The sequence below is a fragment of the Dicentrarchus labrax genome, unplaced genomic scaffold, assembly GCF_905237075.1.
Source record: "Dicentrarchus labrax unplaced genomic scaffold, dlabrax2021, whole genome shotgun sequence".
Classification (NCBI taxonomy): domain Eukaryota; kingdom Metazoa; phylum Chordata; class Actinopteri; family Moronidae; genus Dicentrarchus; species Dicentrarchus labrax.
In genome coordinates this window covers 8,949,701-8,970,326 of record NW_026136701.1, presented here as the reverse complement: position 1 = coordinate 8,970,326, position 20,626 = coordinate 8,949,701, and the positions used below count along the sequence as shown (strand labels likewise).

Sequence of the window (20,626 nt, the reverse complement as noted above, 5' to 3'; positions counted from 1 at the left end):
ATAGAAGTATGTATGTATATAAAGTTTTAAATAAAAGCAGACAGTTTGCAAATATTTCACAGTTTATTTTCTGTTTTCATCGTACAGACCAGGTACTGTATGCACTGCATGCAGAATAGCCTTTATCAATTTATATTAGGTACATATTTGTAAATACACAACTTCCTAGCTCTAGACAGGTATTTTATTAATATCCAGAGAAGTGGAACATTTAAGGCACAGTACAAACTAATGTATGGTTTTCAGTTTGAGAACCAGATAAATGCATTAATATACTGTAATAAATATGGTTTAATATTCATTACCAAACAAATGTCACAACAGAAACATTTCTATTAATGACGTCAATACGCTAAATACAATGAAATACAGTTTCAAACAATGTATATTTATTGCAACTGTTCCCTGTCTCGTTTGGTCTGGAACTTACTCCTTTGTAGAGAGCTGAGATTAGAAAAACTTTTGTGGGTGTAACTTCATAAAAAGAAATTAAGTGGTTAATCTAACATAAATAAAGGACTGGGAATGGGTTCTGGATCAAGGCTTGGTTCACTTTGTTTTTGCAATGGGGATCAAGTTACTAGACAGCAAAATTAATGTTAATCCAGTTTTACAGGCTACAGAAGAACTTCCCTTATCCACTGAGACCACGTAGGTAGATGGATTTGCTCATAATGTCTATGTGGACATGTATCTGCCAACAAGACATAACAAATATAAATTCCAGATGTTGTGGCTCTTCCCTTCAGTAAAAAACACCACAGACCAGCTGATGTGCTGTGTGCAGGTTAATGAGAATATATTGCCTCAATTTTAGGCACTATATCTGCTACATTTGTTCAAATGTGCTTCAGTGTGACGCTCTATCTAGACCAAGTTCAGTCCAGTTTGAGCATAATAGACCGCGAGGGGCCTAATCATTGACGTGAAATATCCACTCAATTTCGGGCTCATCGTCTAAGCGTATGACAAGGTAGGACACCAGCTGGAAGAGGTTCTGCCACAGGCCCAAGAAGAGGTACAAGTAGAAGTCGCTGACGTCCATTTGGCAGTGTATCCCTGAGTAATTCATATCACACACACACTCAAAACTGTTCACGTAGTTTATACAGAAGCCTCCGTTCATACATGGGTCCGAGGCACATTCATCCACATCCTTCTCACACCTTGAAGAAAAAATAGGAGAAAACAGAAAAACAATAGAACATAAATGATAAGTTATTAATTATATCATGTAAATTATAAAATCAATTATGGAACAAAAACAAGAAAAAGCACCATGTAAGACATAACTAGACGTTAGTTGGAACCGAACTGCCCCAGATAAACTGACAGAGCACATGTGTAGGACCCACTGACAGTAGGTAGGACCCTGAGCTTTTATCTGCCTGTTAAGCCGCAGTGGTGGTGGACCATTCTAATAGTTGTGAATGGAAAAGAGGTTGTGGTATTGTACTGTACATGTAAGTTTAATAAAGTGTTGACATTTTACACAAAATCTTAATGGAAAACATAAAGTTACAGTAAGAGATTTTGTTGGCCACTTGGAGGCAGCGGAAACAATGGTGGTAACATATTATCACCATATGGCAAACAGTGGCTTATTTGCACATCTACCACCCGATCAATGTAAGGCCTTTTGAAACCTTTGTCTTTGGTCTCTGTGTTGCCCCACTAGTTGCTAAATTCTCCTGTCTGCAGCTTTATGCTGAGTAGGCAGTGTTCAGTGGCCGTTCAATCTAATGTTAATATAAAAAAAAACTGACTATCCCAGCTTTAAGCACAGACCCAGGGGCTTTGTCAACCTTTTCTGGCATGTGTGACCCTGATTTTAATATTCTCAAGTGTAGAGGTGTTAACAAATCAATTTAATGCCAATTAATGCCAATCAGACATGTCAATATATCCTTCTTAAAAATCTGAGTGACCCTGTCTGCATATCGAGTGACCCCATTACGTGCCTACCCCCGGGGTTGAGAAACCTCTGGGTCACAACCTAAGGGTAAAGAAGATTAAATATCATTATGCATGTCCTACCACTGTCCTGTGAAACCAGGCAGGCAGTGACAGGTGTTTTCTGCTTCAGAGCAGTTCCCTCCATTAAAGCAGCTGTAGTTCCTTCTTGTACCCATGCATGTCGATACAGGCAACTGAGGAAGCCTAAAGAGACAAACAACAAGAAATGTCAATGCCCTCCTATTTTGCACTGTTGGATTGATTATTTACTTTGTTTAAAATGTGTTTATTTTATGTGACAGCACTTACGGATTGGTCTCAATGTACCATGGGATTTCAGGAATTTTGTCACTGTAAGAGACCAGTTTGTAGGTCAGTAGAGCTCAGAACTTACTAACCTATTTTAGGTGTATGCTACTGTAGGTTTGATGTCACAGAGATATTAATAAACTGTGGAAGAACTCACTCGCAATATTGGCCTGTCAGATTCTGAGGGCAGAGGCATGCGTAGTTCTCGAAACCTTTGAGGCATGTGGCACCGTTGCCGCAATTGCTGTTTTCACACATATCAACTTCCACCTCACACTGTTCACCAGTGAAACCCAGCTCACACACACACTTGAATCCCTGTGGTAAGTTGGTGCAGTTGCCGTATATGCAGGGGCTGGAAATACAGGTGTCTGTTGACTCTTGACACAGTGGCCCTGTCCACTCGGAGGGGCATGTGCAGTGATGCAGGTCAAACTGGTCTTCACACACACCCTCGTTCTCACAAGGGTTGGGTGCACACACACTGGCTCCCCAGCAGCCGTATTGTGGGGCAGCGTTGCTGTTTATCCTCGCAAACTGCTCCTCCTGGGGTCTAGGGAGGTTCAGCTCTGTGTCGTGGTGGAAAGGGAGAAGAAGGCCTCCAATCTCCACCAGGCCTAGACAGCCAGACAGCTTTACTTCTGAGTCCAGGGTCAGTCCCCCCAGAAAGATGTCTGCTCCCTCCCTAAGAAACTCCAGATCCCCCGCAGCTGTTTTGGACATGCTTAGCTCATCCTTGCCTCCATTCTCAGCCATAATCCACCTGGAGGTCTGGAGTGTCTGGTTCTCCATGCTGAGCTCCACAGTGTGCCACTCTCCATCACTGACTGGACCCTGGCTTTGAACTGTCAGCTTGGGGGCATCCTTGTCAGCCCCAGTCTGGAGCTCCATGACCAAATGAGAGTCCAGGAGGGAGACCGTGAGGTAGTCTGAGTCTTTTTGTGCATGAAGTAAAGTGGCAGCGGACTGTCTTGTGCGGAAGCTAAGGTAGACACTGCTGAGGCTGCGCTTTATCTTCCCATTACTCCCGTAGTGCAAAATGCTGCTTTCAACCCGGAATGTCACATTAGACAAACCTGGGTGAGAGAAATGGAAGAGACTTAATAAACTGAAATGAAATGTCACTAATTACTGCAGTTTTCAATTCTCACTGATGCATGGTAGAATGTTACACCACATTTTCATATTTTTTTCCACTGAGCCCCACCCACTATAAGCCAGCAAGAAGAGCACAGACAAAAACATAAATACAGAAATGTAAAATGACCAAAACTGCTCCAACTTTGACTTAACACTGTGTGTTCCGGTAGGTATGAAACTAATTAAAAACTTCTGTTTTATTTTAGTGTTTTTTTGTCTGCATATTGTCATCTGCTGGGTCATTGGCAGCAATGTGACATCAAGGAATCCACAAAAAAAACGCTGAAAAAGGCTTCCAAACCAGGTCAGTAATAACACAACGAGAAAAGCAGGAGAGGAGAAAAGAGGTAGACGAATGCAGAAAAGTGAGCAAAAGTAGTTTGCTGAGTATGTGTACAAACACAGGCCTTTAATGGCATGAAAAACACATTTCATGCCAAAAAAGGCTTGGACTGGCAGCTAGTCTGGATCAACAGTTCCCCTCCTTTTCTCTTTGTGAACATGTGACATCTCCAGGAAGACTTGTCATCATAAACTTCCACAGGCATGTGGCGGTAGACTTAATCTGACCAGGGATTAGCACGTCTTAGAGGAGTCCTGTGTAGGATCCCTGCCTCAACCCTGTTCCCTTCTGTAATCAGCCACACTGTAATTAATCAGCGCCTGCACCAGTTAGTGCCCTGAAGGGACGGCACGCTGCAGACAGTCCCTTCAGTGGATACAAACCAAGATCAGAAATAGGCTATTATAATATAAGGCTTACACATTTACTATGACTCCTTTTTCTTAGCAGTGTTTTCAGTGTGTCAGCAATAGCAATCTAACATAGCACAGAGCCTATTCCTTGCCCATTCTTAGGGAGTCTTAGGGACTTTTTGTTATCCCACGGTCATGTATTTTAAGACAGTGTTCTTTCTAAGACAGAATAGTGCAACAGCAGGTCATCAACTCAACTCAGGACACTCACACTCAAAGCCCTGAGAGTGGGGTTGACAAACAGCAGTGGCGGGGCAGGGAGAGAGCTCACACCATTTCACCTCCTCACAGCGATGCCCTGCTGTGTTGGGGGGGCAGTTACAGATGAAATCGTCCCACATGGAGTAACACACTCCTCCGTTGAGACAGGGGTTGACCTAATGACGAGAAAATAGCCCAAATCAATCAAGCCTATAGCCTACTGTCAGTTCTACGTTGACGTCCATCATTATTAGTGCAGACAAGGAATGAAATTGTGTCACAACTCATTAAAGACAGTATCATAAACATGACAGCACTGATATAACTCACAGCACAGGCATTGTCACTGCTGCATCCTTGTGCAACGTTGATGAGTTGCTCCAGGCTGTAAGATTCCACTAGAGTTGTAATGGGATAAAACTGCAGCCGTTTGCTGTTAATCCTCAGATCCTGGACACATCCCTTAAAGTAGCCACCAAACGAGGCAGTGGCCCTTGAGTCTGGTAGCCCCCCAACAAAAACCTGATCTCCAGGATGGGCCTGGATTGGCCTAATGTGCATAGAGCCCTGGTTCTGGGCTGACTGGAACAAGATGGCTTCCATTGCTTCCAGCTTTAGAGTCACCAGATGGAAATGGCCGTCACTAACCTCACTCCGACCAGCAAGGGTCTCAAAGTTGTTGACCTGAACTTTGACCCAGCCCTCTTCCAGCCACATGCGGAGGTACTGGCTGGTGCTGTTGGCCAGGATTAGGAGCAGGCCGCTTGACTGTCTGGTGCGAATGAACATGGATATAGTCACAGGATCACCTGGGTCATCGTCTAGCGAGAAGGAAGCATAACTCTCCAGGTCTTTGTTTCCAAACCTTGCAGTGATGTAATCTGCATGGGTATAAAGAAAGAAAGAGAAAAGCCCTGAAAATCAAACTTACATAGAACCTGATGAAAGGTACATCTAAAAGGAGTAGTATGACAGTTCAGTAAATACCCTTATTTGTTTTTTTGCTGAGAGTTAGAATTACAGTTGGCTGCTGGTTAGTTAGCGTAGCTTAAAGACTGGGCACAGGGGGTAACAGCTAGCCAAGCTCTGTTCGAAGATAGCTCACTAATTAATAGGTATATCTCATTTGTTTAAAAAGTAAACAATCTTAATGCTGAGCTAAGCTAACTTGCTACTGGCTGTAGATATTTAACGGACATATATGTGAGTGGTACTGTATTGATGTTTTCATCTATCTCTCCACCAGAATGTGAATAAGCATATTTCCCAAAATGTCAAACGGTTCCATTAAAGGTCCGGTGTGTAGGATTTAGTGGCATCTAGTGTTGTGAAGATCCTGCTTAGAATACCAACCAACCAATGAAAATGCCTCTGTGTGAGTCCACAAGACTCCCTGATTTGTCAAGTGAACGTTCCAGGTGAGCTACTGAAACCCACGTTTTTTTAATCCTCAGCCCAGGTGTTGCCGATTGCCTCCTAATTGCATAACTGTGCTATTTCTACTAGGACTGTAAGCTTCTTTAAAGTCTACTGACCGACTTTATCATCCTGTAGGGCAGCTCTCTTTATGGCTAACCATTAAAATTTCTGCAGTGACACTTGACCTCTGCCTGTTTTTAGAGCATATAATTCTGCATGTGTCATTTAAAAGCCGCAATTAATTAAAAAAGTTAAAGTAAACACATTTGTAGACATAATCTACAGTAACTCATTCTAGTTTATAGAAATATGATCCATCCTATAAGACATATTATGCCAGAGAGAGCTACTCTATTAAAGCAAAATGTCAGACAAACACATTACAAGTCAGTTTTATGATGCTCAGGTAACTCTCTTTTGTCATTGCCCCACTATGTATTTTATAAATTAAGCAACATGTCTTAGAGGTACCAAAAGTGGTGATAACTCCTCCAAGTGAATATAAGAAAATTAAAGGACCATTGTGTATATACCTGTACCATTTCTGCCAATGGATCCCCCTAAATGTTACATACTGGCCCTTTAAGCTCTTATTTTGAAACTTAAAGGACTAGTGTGTAAGATTTAATAGCATCTCGCAGTGAAGATGCGGGTTGTAACAAACTGAATACTGTTTGCCTGTGCAAGTGTGAAGGAAAAAGTACGGTGGCTGCGAAACTGTCCTGGGCAACTATAGAAACAAGGCGGATTAACATGGCGGCCTCAGTGGAGGAAGATCTCTGTAGATAAAAACGGCTCATTCTACAGTAACCAAAGACAGCGATTCTTATTTTCATGTGATTACACACTAATGAACTAACAAACCAATGAATATTATATATTAAATTTCGGCCTAATTGTTACACACCAGACCATTGCTTTAAGAACCAGTGTGTAGGATTTAGCTGTGAGATTGCAGATTGCAAACAACCAAATACCCCCCCTCACCCCTGCCACCCGTCCAAGCTTGTAGGAGAACCTCCGATGGCTGCTGCTTCAACGTTAAACCGCAAAAGGCCCTATCTAGAATTAATGTTTGGTTAGTCAGTTCTGGGCTCTGGTCCTTTAAGTAGTTGTGGTTAATAGGAACTGAACCCCTGCAGCGGTTGACTTAATTCTGAGACATGTAATCTTGTTTCAATAAAGTGGAAATGGCATGTAGGGGTAATTACAGTGCATGTATACGTCTTACCCTCTTCACAGTTGCTTCCCTCATGCGGCCTGTGGCAATCACACACGTAGCTCCTCCAGCCCTGGCTCACACAGCGGCCCCGGTTCTGACACGGGCTGTCATCACACTTGTCTTTGTCGCTGCATCCTGCAGTGATGTTTGCCTGGGCGTCTGAATCTTCCGGCACAATAACAGGCAACACCAGATGTGAGTCCACAAACACATCTCTGAAGCAGCCCAGAAAAGCAGGCGGGTGGTCCGCTTCATCCTCTGCTCTGCCCAAACCCCAGTTACCCCCGACTGCTCCTATGAAGAGGCTCTGACGAACTGTTCCTGGCTTGGGGAGAGCAGAGGCTTGTTCGAGCAGCTGGACTTTAGTGCTGGAGTCTCTGGAGCAGCTTCCTTCAGTGCAGTGCAGCCTGATGAGACTGACCACGCCACCCAGCGACGCTTCCACCGTGTGCCACCTGTTGTTGGACAAGTACTCTGGCAGCTCCTGAACCAGCGTGCTGGAGCCTTGACCTCTTAGGCTACGGAGGCAGAGATGCCCGTCCATCAGCTCAATGCTGAGGAGAAGGTCGTCCACTCTGCGCTGCAAGAGGGTGCCAACTGGTCTTGCTGACCTAAAGCTGAATGTCACATTAAGAGGAGCCTCTGGATCTAAAAGCTGAGTCTCGATGTACATGTAGCCTCGGGACTCAAATGAGAAGACGGTGGGGGTCTGGCATTTAGGGCCTGTGAAGCCAGCAAGGCAGATGCATGTATAAGTGTGCTGGTCATTGACAAGTAAGGGAGAGCATATTCCCCCATTCTCGCACTGGTTATCATCACAGCCTGAAAGTGCAGTTGTGCAGGTCCCTCCCCCATACAGGCGCCCGTTCTGGCTTTGTTGGGAGCAATGGCATCTGAAACCTTCAATGTGGCTTTCACATACACCACCATTTTGGCATGGCTGCTGTTCACACCCACTGACATCCTCGTCGGAGAAAGTGCCTGGAGAGACAAATACAATCCAATAGTGCTTCTTAAAACAACCAAACATTGTACTGTAGCACATGTTCAGCAAACAAATGTGTGTGTAAGAGTCAATTAATTTTATTTAACACTTGTTGGACGCCTCAGCCAAACAGTATTTCCAAATGTGATGTTCATCAAGTAAGTTGACAATCACAACAAATATGCCAGTTGTTAACGTATTAAAACAGCACAGCACATCTGCAGCTATACTCGCTAAAAGATATGATAAACATTTGCAAACAATATAGAGCTCTGATTACAACATACAGACTCTATCCAAACATTACCTGCATAAAGCAACCATAACATCCACACATGCATGCTGAATCTCGACATTGTCCTTAACAAGTCCTCCAAATCAGGCTACTAGATGTTTGGCAATATCTTCATCTTAGGTCAAAGACAGGTAGAGAATGCCTGTGTGTGCAGCTCCATCTTCAGCTCCTCAGTGCATGCTTGAGTTCACTGAAATGCTTGGCGCGCTGCAAGCCAGATAGGCGGGATTAAGCTAATGCACTTACAATGTCTTACAAATTAAATGTGTTGGTGAAGGGAGGGGTTCATCCAGGGGACTAATTTGAGCAACTCCAAACATTTTCTCTAAACAGAACTCTGATGTGCACTTATATTAGTGACAACTGAGGTCCACCTGTTGAAACCAAATAGATTTTGGAACAGATGGTGAACCTCATCTGAGCAGGGACACAAACTGAAATTCAGTCTCTCTTTATTAAAATTTCAGTCTTCTGTAAATGGGAATATTCCCACAATTCAACTGATACACACACTGAAACATGGACCTAAGTGAAATTGTGCACATGCATGCACACATGTACTACCGAGTACAGCAGACAGCTGGACCGGCCCAGGATTTGAAAGAACTAAACTTAGTGGTTCTAATCTAGGAAGTATCTCTCTCAACGTGACTGATGTCATCATCAGAGCTGCTAATTAGTGATACTAATTGTCTTACTGTTTTTTTTTAGCGTTATTTGTTTACAGTTGGTCTAGCTGAGGTTTTACACTGGCACCCACAGTATGTTACAGATATATATATATATAAACCAACTATGTATAAGGTTAATCATTAGAGCATTTGTGTATTTTAACAAATATAACTGTCTATTTGCACACATATTTAAATTGATAGACCAGCGATGCAATAAAAAACACACTGATATTGATTGGGCTATTCAAAAATGTGGTGAGAGATTTTATTGATTTTAAGAAGGGCCTGTTTAATATTCTTGTATTTGTTTTTGAAAAGACTCTTTTTATACCTACATCAAGTATATTTTTAATGTGATCATTTATAATTTGTCATGCTGTTGCTTACATGTATTTATATTTAAATATATTTTCATTATTCTATTCTAGTTTTACTTTGTGCTCAGGTTTCACCTGTAAATGAAGTCTCAATCTCAATGTGACATCCTGATAGAATGAAAAAAAGAATAAGTATAAGTAAGATATTTCATTAAAGTAAAAGTATAAACACCACAATTTAAAATGAATCTGTTTACAATTTTAAATCCTGCATTCAAATTCTTATTTATAAGTAAAATTAGTTGGGTACTATCAACAAAATGTTCTTTAAGTTTAAGAGTAAAAGTACCCAAAATGGGCTCTGTCAGTGTTACATTACTATTTTAGTAATAACATGTTAGCAGTAGTTTAATGTTGTAACTGGCTGCACCTACTCATTCTATATAATGTTGGGTGGTTTAATTTACTGTATACAAACACATTATATTTGATATGGTTATTATAGGTTTATTTTTTTATATTAATTTAAAGACTTTATTATTATTAGTTGCATAGTTTATTTTAAAACTTGGAACTTTAGCTGTTAGACATATGCAATGGATTAAAAAGTACAGTATTTTCCTCTGCCTTCCATTCAGAACTTATATACATGTTCATAGTCAGGAAACCATCACAGCCCGGACACAACCTGTTCCAACTCCTGCCCTCTGGTTGGCGCTACAGAGCTCTGTATGCCAAAACTACCAGATACCTGCAAGAACAGTTTGTTTCCACAGGCCAATAAACCTTCACATTATAAATGATGTATTTACAGTTTTATACACAATGCTTTATAAATCCTACATGCTGCAGAATAATTCACTTCCCACCACTGTAGGAGTAACGCTTTCAGACTACATTACCCATAATACCATGCTCTCCTGAACACTCGCGTGAACCTCAACAACGTCTTCCTCGTTAAACATACAGAATTAACTAACAGTGCTTGTGCTTGTGTGTGTGTGTGTGTGTGTGTGTGTGTGTGTGTGTGTGTGTGTGTGTGTGTGTGTGTGTCTCTCTCTATCTGTCCCCTGTGTTTGTGTTTCCGCCTCTAAATAAAAGCCTCAGAGGACAAAAGCTGAACCAGCCAATGAGCGAACGGTTTGTTACGGTGTCCGACATTTCTGGTAGGATGGGAGGGTGGGGCGTTACAGACATCAGGAAATTATGTTTCCTCCGTTTATTTTACACATGACTTATTTCAGCTGGAGCGTACAGTGCTTTGTAAACGCGGCCCATGTCTCTAAGGTAAGGTACGGTATTTAAAAATAAAACAAACCTGCTCCGATATTGAAGGTTAGTTTCCGGGGTAGCAGCAAGGGTCGTTTGTCAACACTCTCCTCGGAGGGGGGCCCGCCCGACACACATACCGTAATGTTAGGGGTCCTTGAGGTGGGGAGCTAACACAGGACAGCAGTACTTCTGGTTCCAGATTATTCCACATGTCTGTCCGGCCTGTGTTGTCTACTGAGGACAGTGTTCATAATAACTGGTTGTCCTTTGTATCAATGGGAGAAATACACCTCATACGTTAGCTCTAAGCCGTTATTGTGCATCTTATAAGTTTCCCCTTCAGGCCAGCTTCATGCTGTTATTGTTGTGTTGTTACAGTCGGGTACGATTACATGCTAAACCATTTGTCTAACCCCTTGAGTATCCCAATCCTATCAAGTCTGAATAAAAACCCCATCACTTGATTAGCACTGATGTTTCTATTCCTCTGTGTTTACAGGAGTCATTCATTGTAGCCCAACAGATATACCAATGAAGAAAAAGCCTTGTAATCCTCTGCGTCCCAGACGCAGCCGGCAGGTCAGTGCCAGTAATGAATGTGCTCTAGAGCCCGGCACTGTCCTGGGCTCCAACGCCACACCAAACTCTGAACCTGTCCCAGAATCGACCTTGCACATCAGGCACCTGGCTATGTCGCAGCACAGTCACAACCTCCTCAAGTTCTTGAATGAGGACCGGGCCCGTCAGAGGTTCTGCGATGTGTCTGTGTCTGTGGGTGGGAAGCTCTTCAGTGCCCACAAGGTGGTGTTGGCCCACGGGAGCAGCTACTTCCACGCTGAGCTGTCCAAGAACCCTACTACAGCACACGTGACTCTGGACCATGTGGAGAACTCTGTTTTCCAGCACCTGCTTGGCTTTTTGTACACCTCTGAGTGTGTCGTCGCAGAGTCGGACCTCCCAGCTCTAACTGAAGCAGCCCGATTCCTGGACATGATGGATATACTAAAGCTGCTGTGTGAAGAAGGGGACAACAACCCATTATGTGTGGTCCAGATACAGGATGAGATCACAGGGTCTCCTGAAGTAGAAATGACCTCCAGTGACTCGCCAGCAGATGACACAGACATCCAGAACCCGTCTGATGTTCAGTGCACCATGTGCGGTCGCCAGTTTAGCACTGAAAGCTCCCTACAGAACCACTTGGCTGAGAGTCACACTGATGTACAGCAGGACGCTTCAGCTGAGAACGAGAATACGGCAGGTCAGAAGACTCCTACCACACGGAGGTCAGCTCGCAGGAGGAGAACACCCACCAAGTATCAGAGAGACAATGTGGAGTACACTATCAACCCTCCTGAGGGAACACAAAGGACTGTATCACTAAGACAGCAAGATGAAGAAAGAGTGGAAAAAGCAGGAAATGTCGGCGGAGTAAACCAAATGCCCAAACTGGACATTAACGAGACATCTAAACCGGCTGAGGGGGAAGACGTAGCCGACAGGGATGAGGAGGAAGAGGAATTAGACCTGAATGAGGACATGCTTGCCCAGAAAGTTGTTGAGGTTTGCGCGGCAGGCCAGAGTGCAGATGTAGAAGGGGCAGAGCACCAGACTGTCCGAGAGGTGGAGGTGGACGGGCCAGCGGCAGGAAGCTCCACCCAGAGTCCAGTGTACCCCGAGGGTTTGGCTCCAGTCATCATCCAAACCTCCACCAAGAAGACTCTCAAGTGCCCCAAATGTGACAAGATTTTTGACCGCGCAGGTAGGAACCATGGAGTAAGGTCTAGATTATTAGTGTTATCATTGATTTTATCTTTTGTAGTAGCAATGCTACTTTATTTCAGTATTTATCTTTTATAAGCTACTCTTTGCTCTTGTTATCTCTTATTCTGCCCTTTCTGTATGTTGTTGCAAACTGCAATTTCCCCATTGCGGGACAAATAAAGGTTTTCTTATCTTATCTTATATTAGTGCTTCTCAGTTAGCTCACCATACCAGACTGAGATGTTTAAACATTAGAATAGTCTTTATTGAATATCTAGTTTTACCTATTTTTTACAAAACTTCAAAATTCTATCTTACGTGGTTGGAGGATAGGGCCGCAACTAGGGAAGGGACGATATACAATATCATCACGTATCGCGATTAAAAAAACACTTAGGATAATCGTGATTATCCTCACATGGCTTGACTTGAAAAAGCTGTCTACCTCGCATGCATATCATACAGTCCTATATTGGTTTGAAGGAGGAGCCCAAATCTGTCCAGTCAATCCAAAATCCTAAACTGACAGCTCAGCTTGTCCGTTGTATCCCCACAAAAAAAGGTTAAAACCGGATGTGTGGCAATAGTATAGATTCCAGGGAGATGAGGTGCTGTAATGTAAAAAAAAAAAAAAAAAAAAAAAAAAAAGTTAGGCAAAGTGATTCTGGTATGTTTTTGTGCCATTTTAAAAGTATGAGGTATATTTTCATGATTATCGTGATGATATTGTGTATCACCAAGATGGCCAAGATAATCGTAGCATGACATTTTCATATTGTTCCATGCCCAGCCTCAACTAACAGTTATTTTTTTATTATTTTAAGCTGCTGATATTTCAAAATTCAGTAGTCATAGTAATGTGTTTATTGACAAACGTCACTAATCAAATGTATTAACTAACGCACCTTTCCTGCTTTTTAGGGAAGTATGAGAGTCACACCAGAGTGCACACAGGAGAGAAACCATTCCAGTGTGATGTCTGTCTTCAGCGCTACTCCACCAAGTCTAACCTGACTGTACACAAGAAGAAGCACACCAGCGATGCTCCCTTACAGAAGAAGGAACACAAATGCCCCTTCTGTAGCAAACTCCATGCCAGCAAGAAAACCCTGGCCAGGCATGTCAGGAGGTGAGACATTGCAGCATCTCACAACATCCAGTCTCCCCAGTGAAGAACAATCTACCTTCCCAGTTATTTTACAGTGGTTATTAAGTTTACCTCTGGTGCCAGGCTACACAATTAAATATTATTATAAACACATATTCTCAGATAAAAGGTGCAACTGGGTCATCTGAGCTAAACTCTGTTAACATTGGTAATTCCTGTGTTTTTAAATCAGTTTGCACTAGTTCAGATATTACAGTTTGGTGTTTAGATAACATCATCAGTTAGCTAACTGTAGTATCTTGCTGTATGACAATCAATATTCATCTGAATTGCACACAACTTTATTTATGTATTTAAGTTGTCTTGTTAAAATATTTTGTTGGCAAGGAAGCAATTTTTATTTTATTTTTATTATTTTGTTTATTTATTATTTTATTTTGTATTATATTTTATGTTTTTTTGTTTTACAAAGGAGCTTTCCTAGTTGTACTATATTAGGTGTAATAGGTGTTTTCCTTAAAACAAGGCCTGTCAATAGTACAAAATAACAATATTGATAGTTTTACTGAGATGCTTTAAATGGATTGGTATTCAGTTGGCTGCAATCTCCAACTTCACCTCTAGATGCCACTAAATCCGACTAATCCTGGTCCTTTAACATGAGTAAGTAGAGCGCTGCAGTAATGAGTCAGCATTTTTCTCAAAGTCAGTGGGTTTGTGGTTAGATGCCTGAAATAAGGTCTGTGGTGAATACAAGCTGAAGAGTGTTTCATGTTTTGTTCTCTGACATAATATATGTCTTTAAATAGCCCTCTTGTGAATGTTAAAGCTTTTATGTGTCTTAAAAAATCGCGGTTGCTAACAAGTGGCTAAATGAGGTTGTCTGTGACATTAAACGTCAGTGCGGCAGACACTGAGACGTTTCTACTCACTAGTCTGCCTTTACAGCCTCGCTGTGTTTTTACTCGTGTTCCTGCAAACTTTTCTAACTCAAACTTTCCCACTTGTAGATTTTAGTTACACCATTTAATTACAAATTGTAAGTTTAGTGGTGGTGATGTTGAAGTCATGTGACCATAGGGTCATTTGTTCATTATATAACGTTTCACTTTTTACTTCTTTGAAAGTCGTGTTCTTTTCGAGCTTATTCTTTGCACCATCCAATACCACAGTGATACAAAAGTATCAGTTGACCTATTAATATCTCTCTCTATCTCAGCACTCTATTACTGGCTGTGGTATGGGTCCTAAAAATGATGACAATGTCAGTAAAAAGAGGATAATTCTTAGTACACGTTCTAGTCTGTTTCAATTACTGTTATGGCGGCAGATTATATAATTAATTTTTGAACTGGAATTTATATAGAGCTTTTATATGTGGATTGTGCGCAGATATTGCATCAATATATGACTGTTTATTAACTTTCAAGTATGCAGTTCACACAGCTATGATAAACTCTGCTGCACATGCTGCAGACTGACTGAGAGTACTGTAAACAACGGGGTTGGAGTGCACTCTGCTGGACAAACTATGTGATGATACCATGTTTAAATCACCCCAAGCATAGTTTTCTGCAATATATCTTCTGTAAAAAATCTTTTCTAATAGAGGCATATTGAAAAATATATACTACGCCAATACAGTAATAATACCATAATAATAATATCTGTGATGACCCATGTCAGGCTTGTTGATTTTGTAGAGCTAACCCTCCACTAGATCTGATATGATGATGTCATGTATCTTCACTGTCCTGCCAGGTTTCATCCAGACCACATCCAAGAGTTTTTTACCAAGAAGAAGAGGAAGAGTGAAGGCTGGAAATGTGCTGTAAGAAGTTTCATTCACAATATATTTTGCTGATGCAAACTGATTTTAAGTACGAACCACAGATTATTTTAAGAATCTGATAACATGAACTGTACCTGGAATGTTCAAATAGATTTGAACAGTCTGTAACCTTTGAACTTTCTGAACCAGATTTGTCTGAAGACCTTCACCCGCAGGCCTCATCTGCAGGAGCACATGATCCTGCACACCCAAGACCGGCCTTTTAAATGCTCCTTCTGTGACGAATACTTCAAGTCCAGGTTTGCCAGGCTAAAGCACCAAGAAAAGTTCCACTTAGGTGAGAAATGTCCAATGAATATTTATTCTTCAGCTTGTCAGTTTAAGAATAAAGCGTTACTCTTTTTAATAGAGTATATCAATATTACAGTGACAATTCAGAAGATAAAATATGTGGTGTTTTTGCATCTGTACATCCTATATTGAATGGAAAAGCCGTTAAAACCTTAAAATAATGTCACTGCTGCCGCTGAGATATTTGTTAGTGGATTACAGCAGTCAGACAGGAACTATGTTTCTGAAGCAATAGATAGCATTAGATGAAAGAATTTGTGTCCTTTCTCATTTTCAGGTCCGTTTCCTTGTGAGATTTGTGGCAGACAGTTTAATGACACAGGCAACAGAAAGAGGCACATTGAGTGTACACATGGAGGCAAAAGAAAGTGGACCTGTTTTGTTTGTGGGAAATCCGTAAGAGAAAGGTACATCTTTCTGTCCCTAACCTTTCCTCACACGTTCCTTATTTTAACAGCTCTTATTTTGAAATGCTAAGTCTAACCCTGTGCTGCTTTACTGAGAGTGTTTTTTCTTACAGAACAACCCTGAGAGAGCACTTGCGGATCCACAGTGGGGAGAAACCTCACCTCTGTAGTATCTGTGGCCAAAGTTTCCGTCATGGCAGCTCCTACAGGTGAGTCCGGTGATAATTATGAATAATTTAGATTTTTAAAAATCGGCGTGATTTAAGTGTATGATCAGGAGAATGTCAGCTGAACAGCTCTGTGTGCACAACTCGTTACATTATGTGACCTACGTGTAACAAGTTGCACACGTCCCTACACGCAACAAGTCAGTTGTTCAAGATCTGAGTTCACAAACTATTAATGCTTTCAAAACGTCACATGTTCAAGCTTTTGTGCACAGAATCAATTAGGAGTTTCTGCTCTGATGTTGTCAGTGGCAAAAATATTCACAGTGGTAAATAGGCTAATACATTATGATGACTACACAGCTGCAGCTTTGAATGAACTTTTAGTCTGCTTTGCTGCGGTCACACTGTTTTTTAGCACCTACTCCAAAAGTGGTAGATACACAAGATTTGTGGTGATGAATCATCATCAGGGCATATATGTCCAAAATAAATGTGTTTGTGCATGTATGACAGAGAAATCAGTCTCATGTGGGTTATTGTGCTGCTAAAGATTTTGAAATGACACGATTTCCTAACTCCCTTTGCTCTCCAATGCTGCTCCTTCATGTGTCAGAATCTTGGATATAGTCATTATCACTATATTTAAGTGAAGAGTTTTTATTTTATTGCATAAAGAATCACATGTACAGTGTTTTATTTAGGATTTTAAAGGTTGAATGTGTAACATTTAGGAGGATCTATTGCCAGAAATGGAATATAATATTCATAGGTATGTTTTCATTAGTGTATAATCACCTGAATATAGGAATTGTTGCATTTTCGTTACCTTAAAATGCCTTAAAGAGCCGTTTTATCTACAGATGTCCAGTCAACAATTTTGAACTGCCACTATAGTTTTTCCTCCACCCTTCACAGCTTGCTTTCATTCCCAGGTTGTCAAATACAGACGCAAGCAGTGTTCAGTTAGATGCAATCTGCAACAGCCTTAAGACCTCACTATTTCTAAAGTCCTGGCTGTGGCCCTGGTCTCGAGCTCTCCGTTTGATTGGCTGTGTTAATAGAGTTGCCTATAATGATCAAACTGTTGCTTGAACAGGCTCCACCTCAGAGTTCACCATGACGACAAGCGGTACGAGTGTGACGAATGTGGGAAAACCTTCATACGCCATGATCACCTGACCAAACATCAGAAAATCCACTCAGGTACAGTATAGGACGTACAGCAGGGGCATTCTCAGGTGTCTTTCTTTGGCAGTGTCTGCTTTATCTCATTCACACAGATTTCATTTTGTTTCTTGTAACAATAACTTAACCCATGTTTATTTCAGGAGAGAAAGCACACCAGTGTGAAGAATGTGGAAAGTGCTTCAGGCGCCATGATCACCTGACCGTCCACTACAAAAGCATTCATTTGGGAGAGAAAGTTTGGCAGAAGTATGTTATCATACAAATCCCAGTCACACTTGTTCTTTTTTTTGTGGCTAATGTAAAATTGCTAATATAAGCTTTAAAGTTTGGTAAATGTTGTTGGTTTCTGCCCTTTATTAATGAGGAACATGTTCACAGGTATAAAACTGCTGTGCATCAGTGTGAAGTTTGCAAGAAAGAATTTAAAGGAAAGTCCAGTCTAGAAATGCACTTCAGGACCCACTCAGGTGAGGAAACAAAGAAGTCAGTGGATGTGTCTATGTGGCTTTCGGCTGCTCTGTATTTCCTAACAAAATGTGACATTGTTTGCTAGCTAGCTGAAAAGTTACTTAACTAGCCTACCAACAATTGCTGGGCAGAGAAGCTCTAACTTCTCTTTCTTTGAGGAGAACTTGCTGGCCAAATTAATTATATATATATATTTGGCTCCCACACTCTGAATGTTCCAGTCCTGAACAGGTATGCTGACATTAGCACAGTTACACAGACAATTTATTTAATTCCACATTTGCTCTTGAGTTTCTGGTTTTGGAAAGGTTATAACAAAAGACACAACCCTTCAAACTCTACAGGGTATTACTCTTGTTGGAGCCCCTTACACACTGATTCCACTGAGCACGGCTGTATGATATTTTGTATCCGCTTGGCTTCATATCGCACTAGAGTGTTTGAGCGTTTTGCCTGCCCGATTTATTTTTTTACTTGCTCGGATTTTGTTAATTTGGTCATTTTTCCCTGATTTCTAAATTTTTTTTTGTTTAGTCATTTTTTATTTATTTATTTTTTACTTGTTTTTACAACAGGAAGTTTAAACATTTTTCGGATGCTGTATGTTCTCCCTGTGTCTGACTCCCTGCACAGCTCGATTGGCTCTGCGCAGCTTGGTGTGGCTTCCGTCAAAAATAGACCTTCTGAAACCCGTTGCAGTGCATTGTCTAAAATGGCTGCAGTCAGCTCCGGAAGTTTCAGCCTATGCTATGCTAAGCTATGACTGAACAATCGTTGTCCTGGGACAACAATCAAACATCAATTACAGTTTTATAAAGGGAGGGTACAATAGAAATGATATTAATATTCTAACACTGATGTTCTCTTGTGTTCATCCAACAGGTGAAAAACCCCACAGATGTCCTGAGTGCAACCAGACATTTCGGATCAAGAAGACCTTGACAAAGCACATGGTGATTCACTCGGACGCTCGACCTTTCAACTGCCCCCACTGCAGCGCCACCTTTAAAAGAAAAGACAAGCTCAAGTACCACGTTGACCACGTGCACAGCACCCGGTTTACTGAGCAGCCCCTGGGCACACTCAGCGAGGACAAAATAGTCTCTGTTCCTTTTGAGGAACCCTCTAAGTCATACCGCGCTGAAGCTAAGTCATCCCTCCAGAGCACCCCTCCTCCTACAAATGTGTGCGTGCCCGTCACTTTAGTTCCTGTCCAGATTCCAGGAGTAGCGCAGGGCGACTTGAGCGCTCATCGGGCCTCGACGTCTCTCTCCTCCCAAACTCATAGTGTTGTGAGCATGCAGGCTCAGGGACAGCAGCAGACCTCTGGCTACCAGGCCGCTACAGATCTAGCATTTTTAGAGAAGTACACTCTCACCCCTCAGCCCGCCAACATCGCCCACCCTGTGAGGCCAGATCAGATGCTGGACCCCCGAGACCAGTCCTACCTGGGGACGCTGCTGGGACTGGATTCAGCTTCCTCTGTGCAGAACATCTCTAACTCTGATCACACGCACTGATGCTCCTCAGTCCAACAAACTTCAGTCATTTAATAAGACGAACAGAAGCTACTTAATTAATAAATTAAATTAATAGTAAATTTAACTTGATTCATTTTAGCTCTGGTGCTGCACCTCTGGGGATAACTAGGGTTGTCGTGATAACCATAATAATGAAATACCGTGCTATTGAGAAACCAACCATGGGGGATGGCAAGCTACCACCAAAACCACATGTAACGTCACATCATCACATCATGTTCAGTATTTGTTTTTTACAACCATAAGGTATCCCAGAGCATTGACGCTGTAGAGACTCGACACAGCAGAAACACTGACTGAAACCCTGCTACTCCGTATCCCTCCCTCAGGATTACAATACCACACAGGAGATATTCACGGAGCCTCCGCCTCACTGGCTCTGGAAAACGTCGGACTGGAAACGCAAACGGGTCTGCAAGTTATCCCAACTCTCTACACTTCCGGCGCTTGCGTCCTGCGGCTCGCCAGTGTTTCGATTTAACGAGTGACCCTAATATGTAAACTAACTGGCACTTTTTTTTGGCTGAAAGTTAACAGGGTCACAGAGCCAGGAGGCAGAAGGAGGGTGAGTGCAAGTGATTAGTACAGGCAGGTACTGAAATGAAACATTATGTCACTGTACCTCTTAAGATGTAGTTAGCAGAAACAACCCGTGCCGTTCCGCAAGGGAACTTCTTTGATGCGCAGCCTGATCTTGTGGGACATGCACACCTTATTGTCATTCAAAAAATGTATTTGTGTAGATTTAAACTGTTTTACTTTCAGTCGTAACTAAAACAAAACCATGACAAATATCATTAACTCCATTAAAACTGAAAAAGACAGGATAAATGTTGTACTGTTAATAAAAAGAAGAAAAAAACCCAAAAATTTGAAATGTTCTGAAAAGTGTGTGAAGAAATTTCCATTTTTTCATAAACAGATGTTGGATGATTTTATGCAGTATGTGTTACACAAATGTGTTGTATTTTATATATTTATATTTAATTGCATACTGTTTTTAATGGCTGCCACTTTCATTGTACTAATTACTTAATCATCACTATCTTCCCTCTACCATGTTTTTTTGTCTTTCCTTTATTTGGCCCTAGTGGCTCTCTGTTGTTATATTGCCCTCCGAGTATCCTGTTTTTACTTTGTCTGTCAAAGCACTTTGTAAACTCTGTTTTTAAAGGTGCTATATAAATAAAGTTCTTCTGATGATGAGGATGATGATTATTATAATATATAATAATATATCATTATTATTTGTATTAGTATTATTTTCAATCACTTTTTTTATACGTGGTTG

At 41.5% G+C, this 20,626-nt stretch overlaps 2 protein-coding genes across 3 annotated transcripts; one reads left to right on the top strand and one right to left on the bottom strand.

Annotated features, from left to right (window-relative positions):
- Window positions 1–44: 44 nt before the first annotated feature.
- LOC127362203 (protein crumbs homolog 1-like) lies at window positions 45–8,679 on the bottom strand. Its single transcript, XM_051397650.1, has 8 exons — window positions 8,296–8,679; window positions 7,013–7,984; window positions 4,693–5,243; window positions 4,373–4,538; window positions 2,423–3,341; window positions 2,266–2,307; window positions 2,038–2,160; window positions 45–1,166 (listed from the first exon to the last, which is right to left on the bottom strand). Exons 1-8 carry the CDS (start codon window positions 8,342–8,344, stop codon window positions 914–916), a joined length of 3,075 nt encoding a protein of 1,024 aa, XP_051253610.1. The 5' UTR covers window positions 8,345–8,679; the 3' UTR covers window positions 45–913.
- Window positions 8,680–10,311: 1,632 nt separating this feature from the next.
- zbtb41 (zinc finger and BTB domain containing 41) lies at window positions 10,312–20,541 on the top strand. 2 transcript variants are annotated; one of them, XM_051397664.1, is made up of 11 exons: window positions 10,312–10,440; window positions 11,046–12,308; window positions 13,232–13,439; window positions 15,180–15,249; window positions 15,400–15,547; window positions 15,839–15,968; window positions 16,082–16,177; window positions 17,235–17,341; window positions 17,467–17,572; window positions 17,705–17,793; window positions 18,677–20,541. In XM_051397664.1, exons 1-11 carry the CDS (start codon window positions 10,404–10,406, stop codon window positions 19,312–19,314), a joined length of 2,892 nt encoding a protein of 963 aa, XP_051253624.1. In that variant the 5' UTR covers window positions 10,312–10,403; the 3' UTR covers window positions 19,315–20,541. The 2 variants fall into 2 exon arrangements, with proteins under 2 accessions (XP_051253624.1, XP_051253635.1); XM_051397675.1 differs by lacking the exon at window positions 10,312–10,440 and adding an exon at window positions 10,447–10,561.
- Window positions 20,542–20,626: the final 85 nt, after the last annotated feature.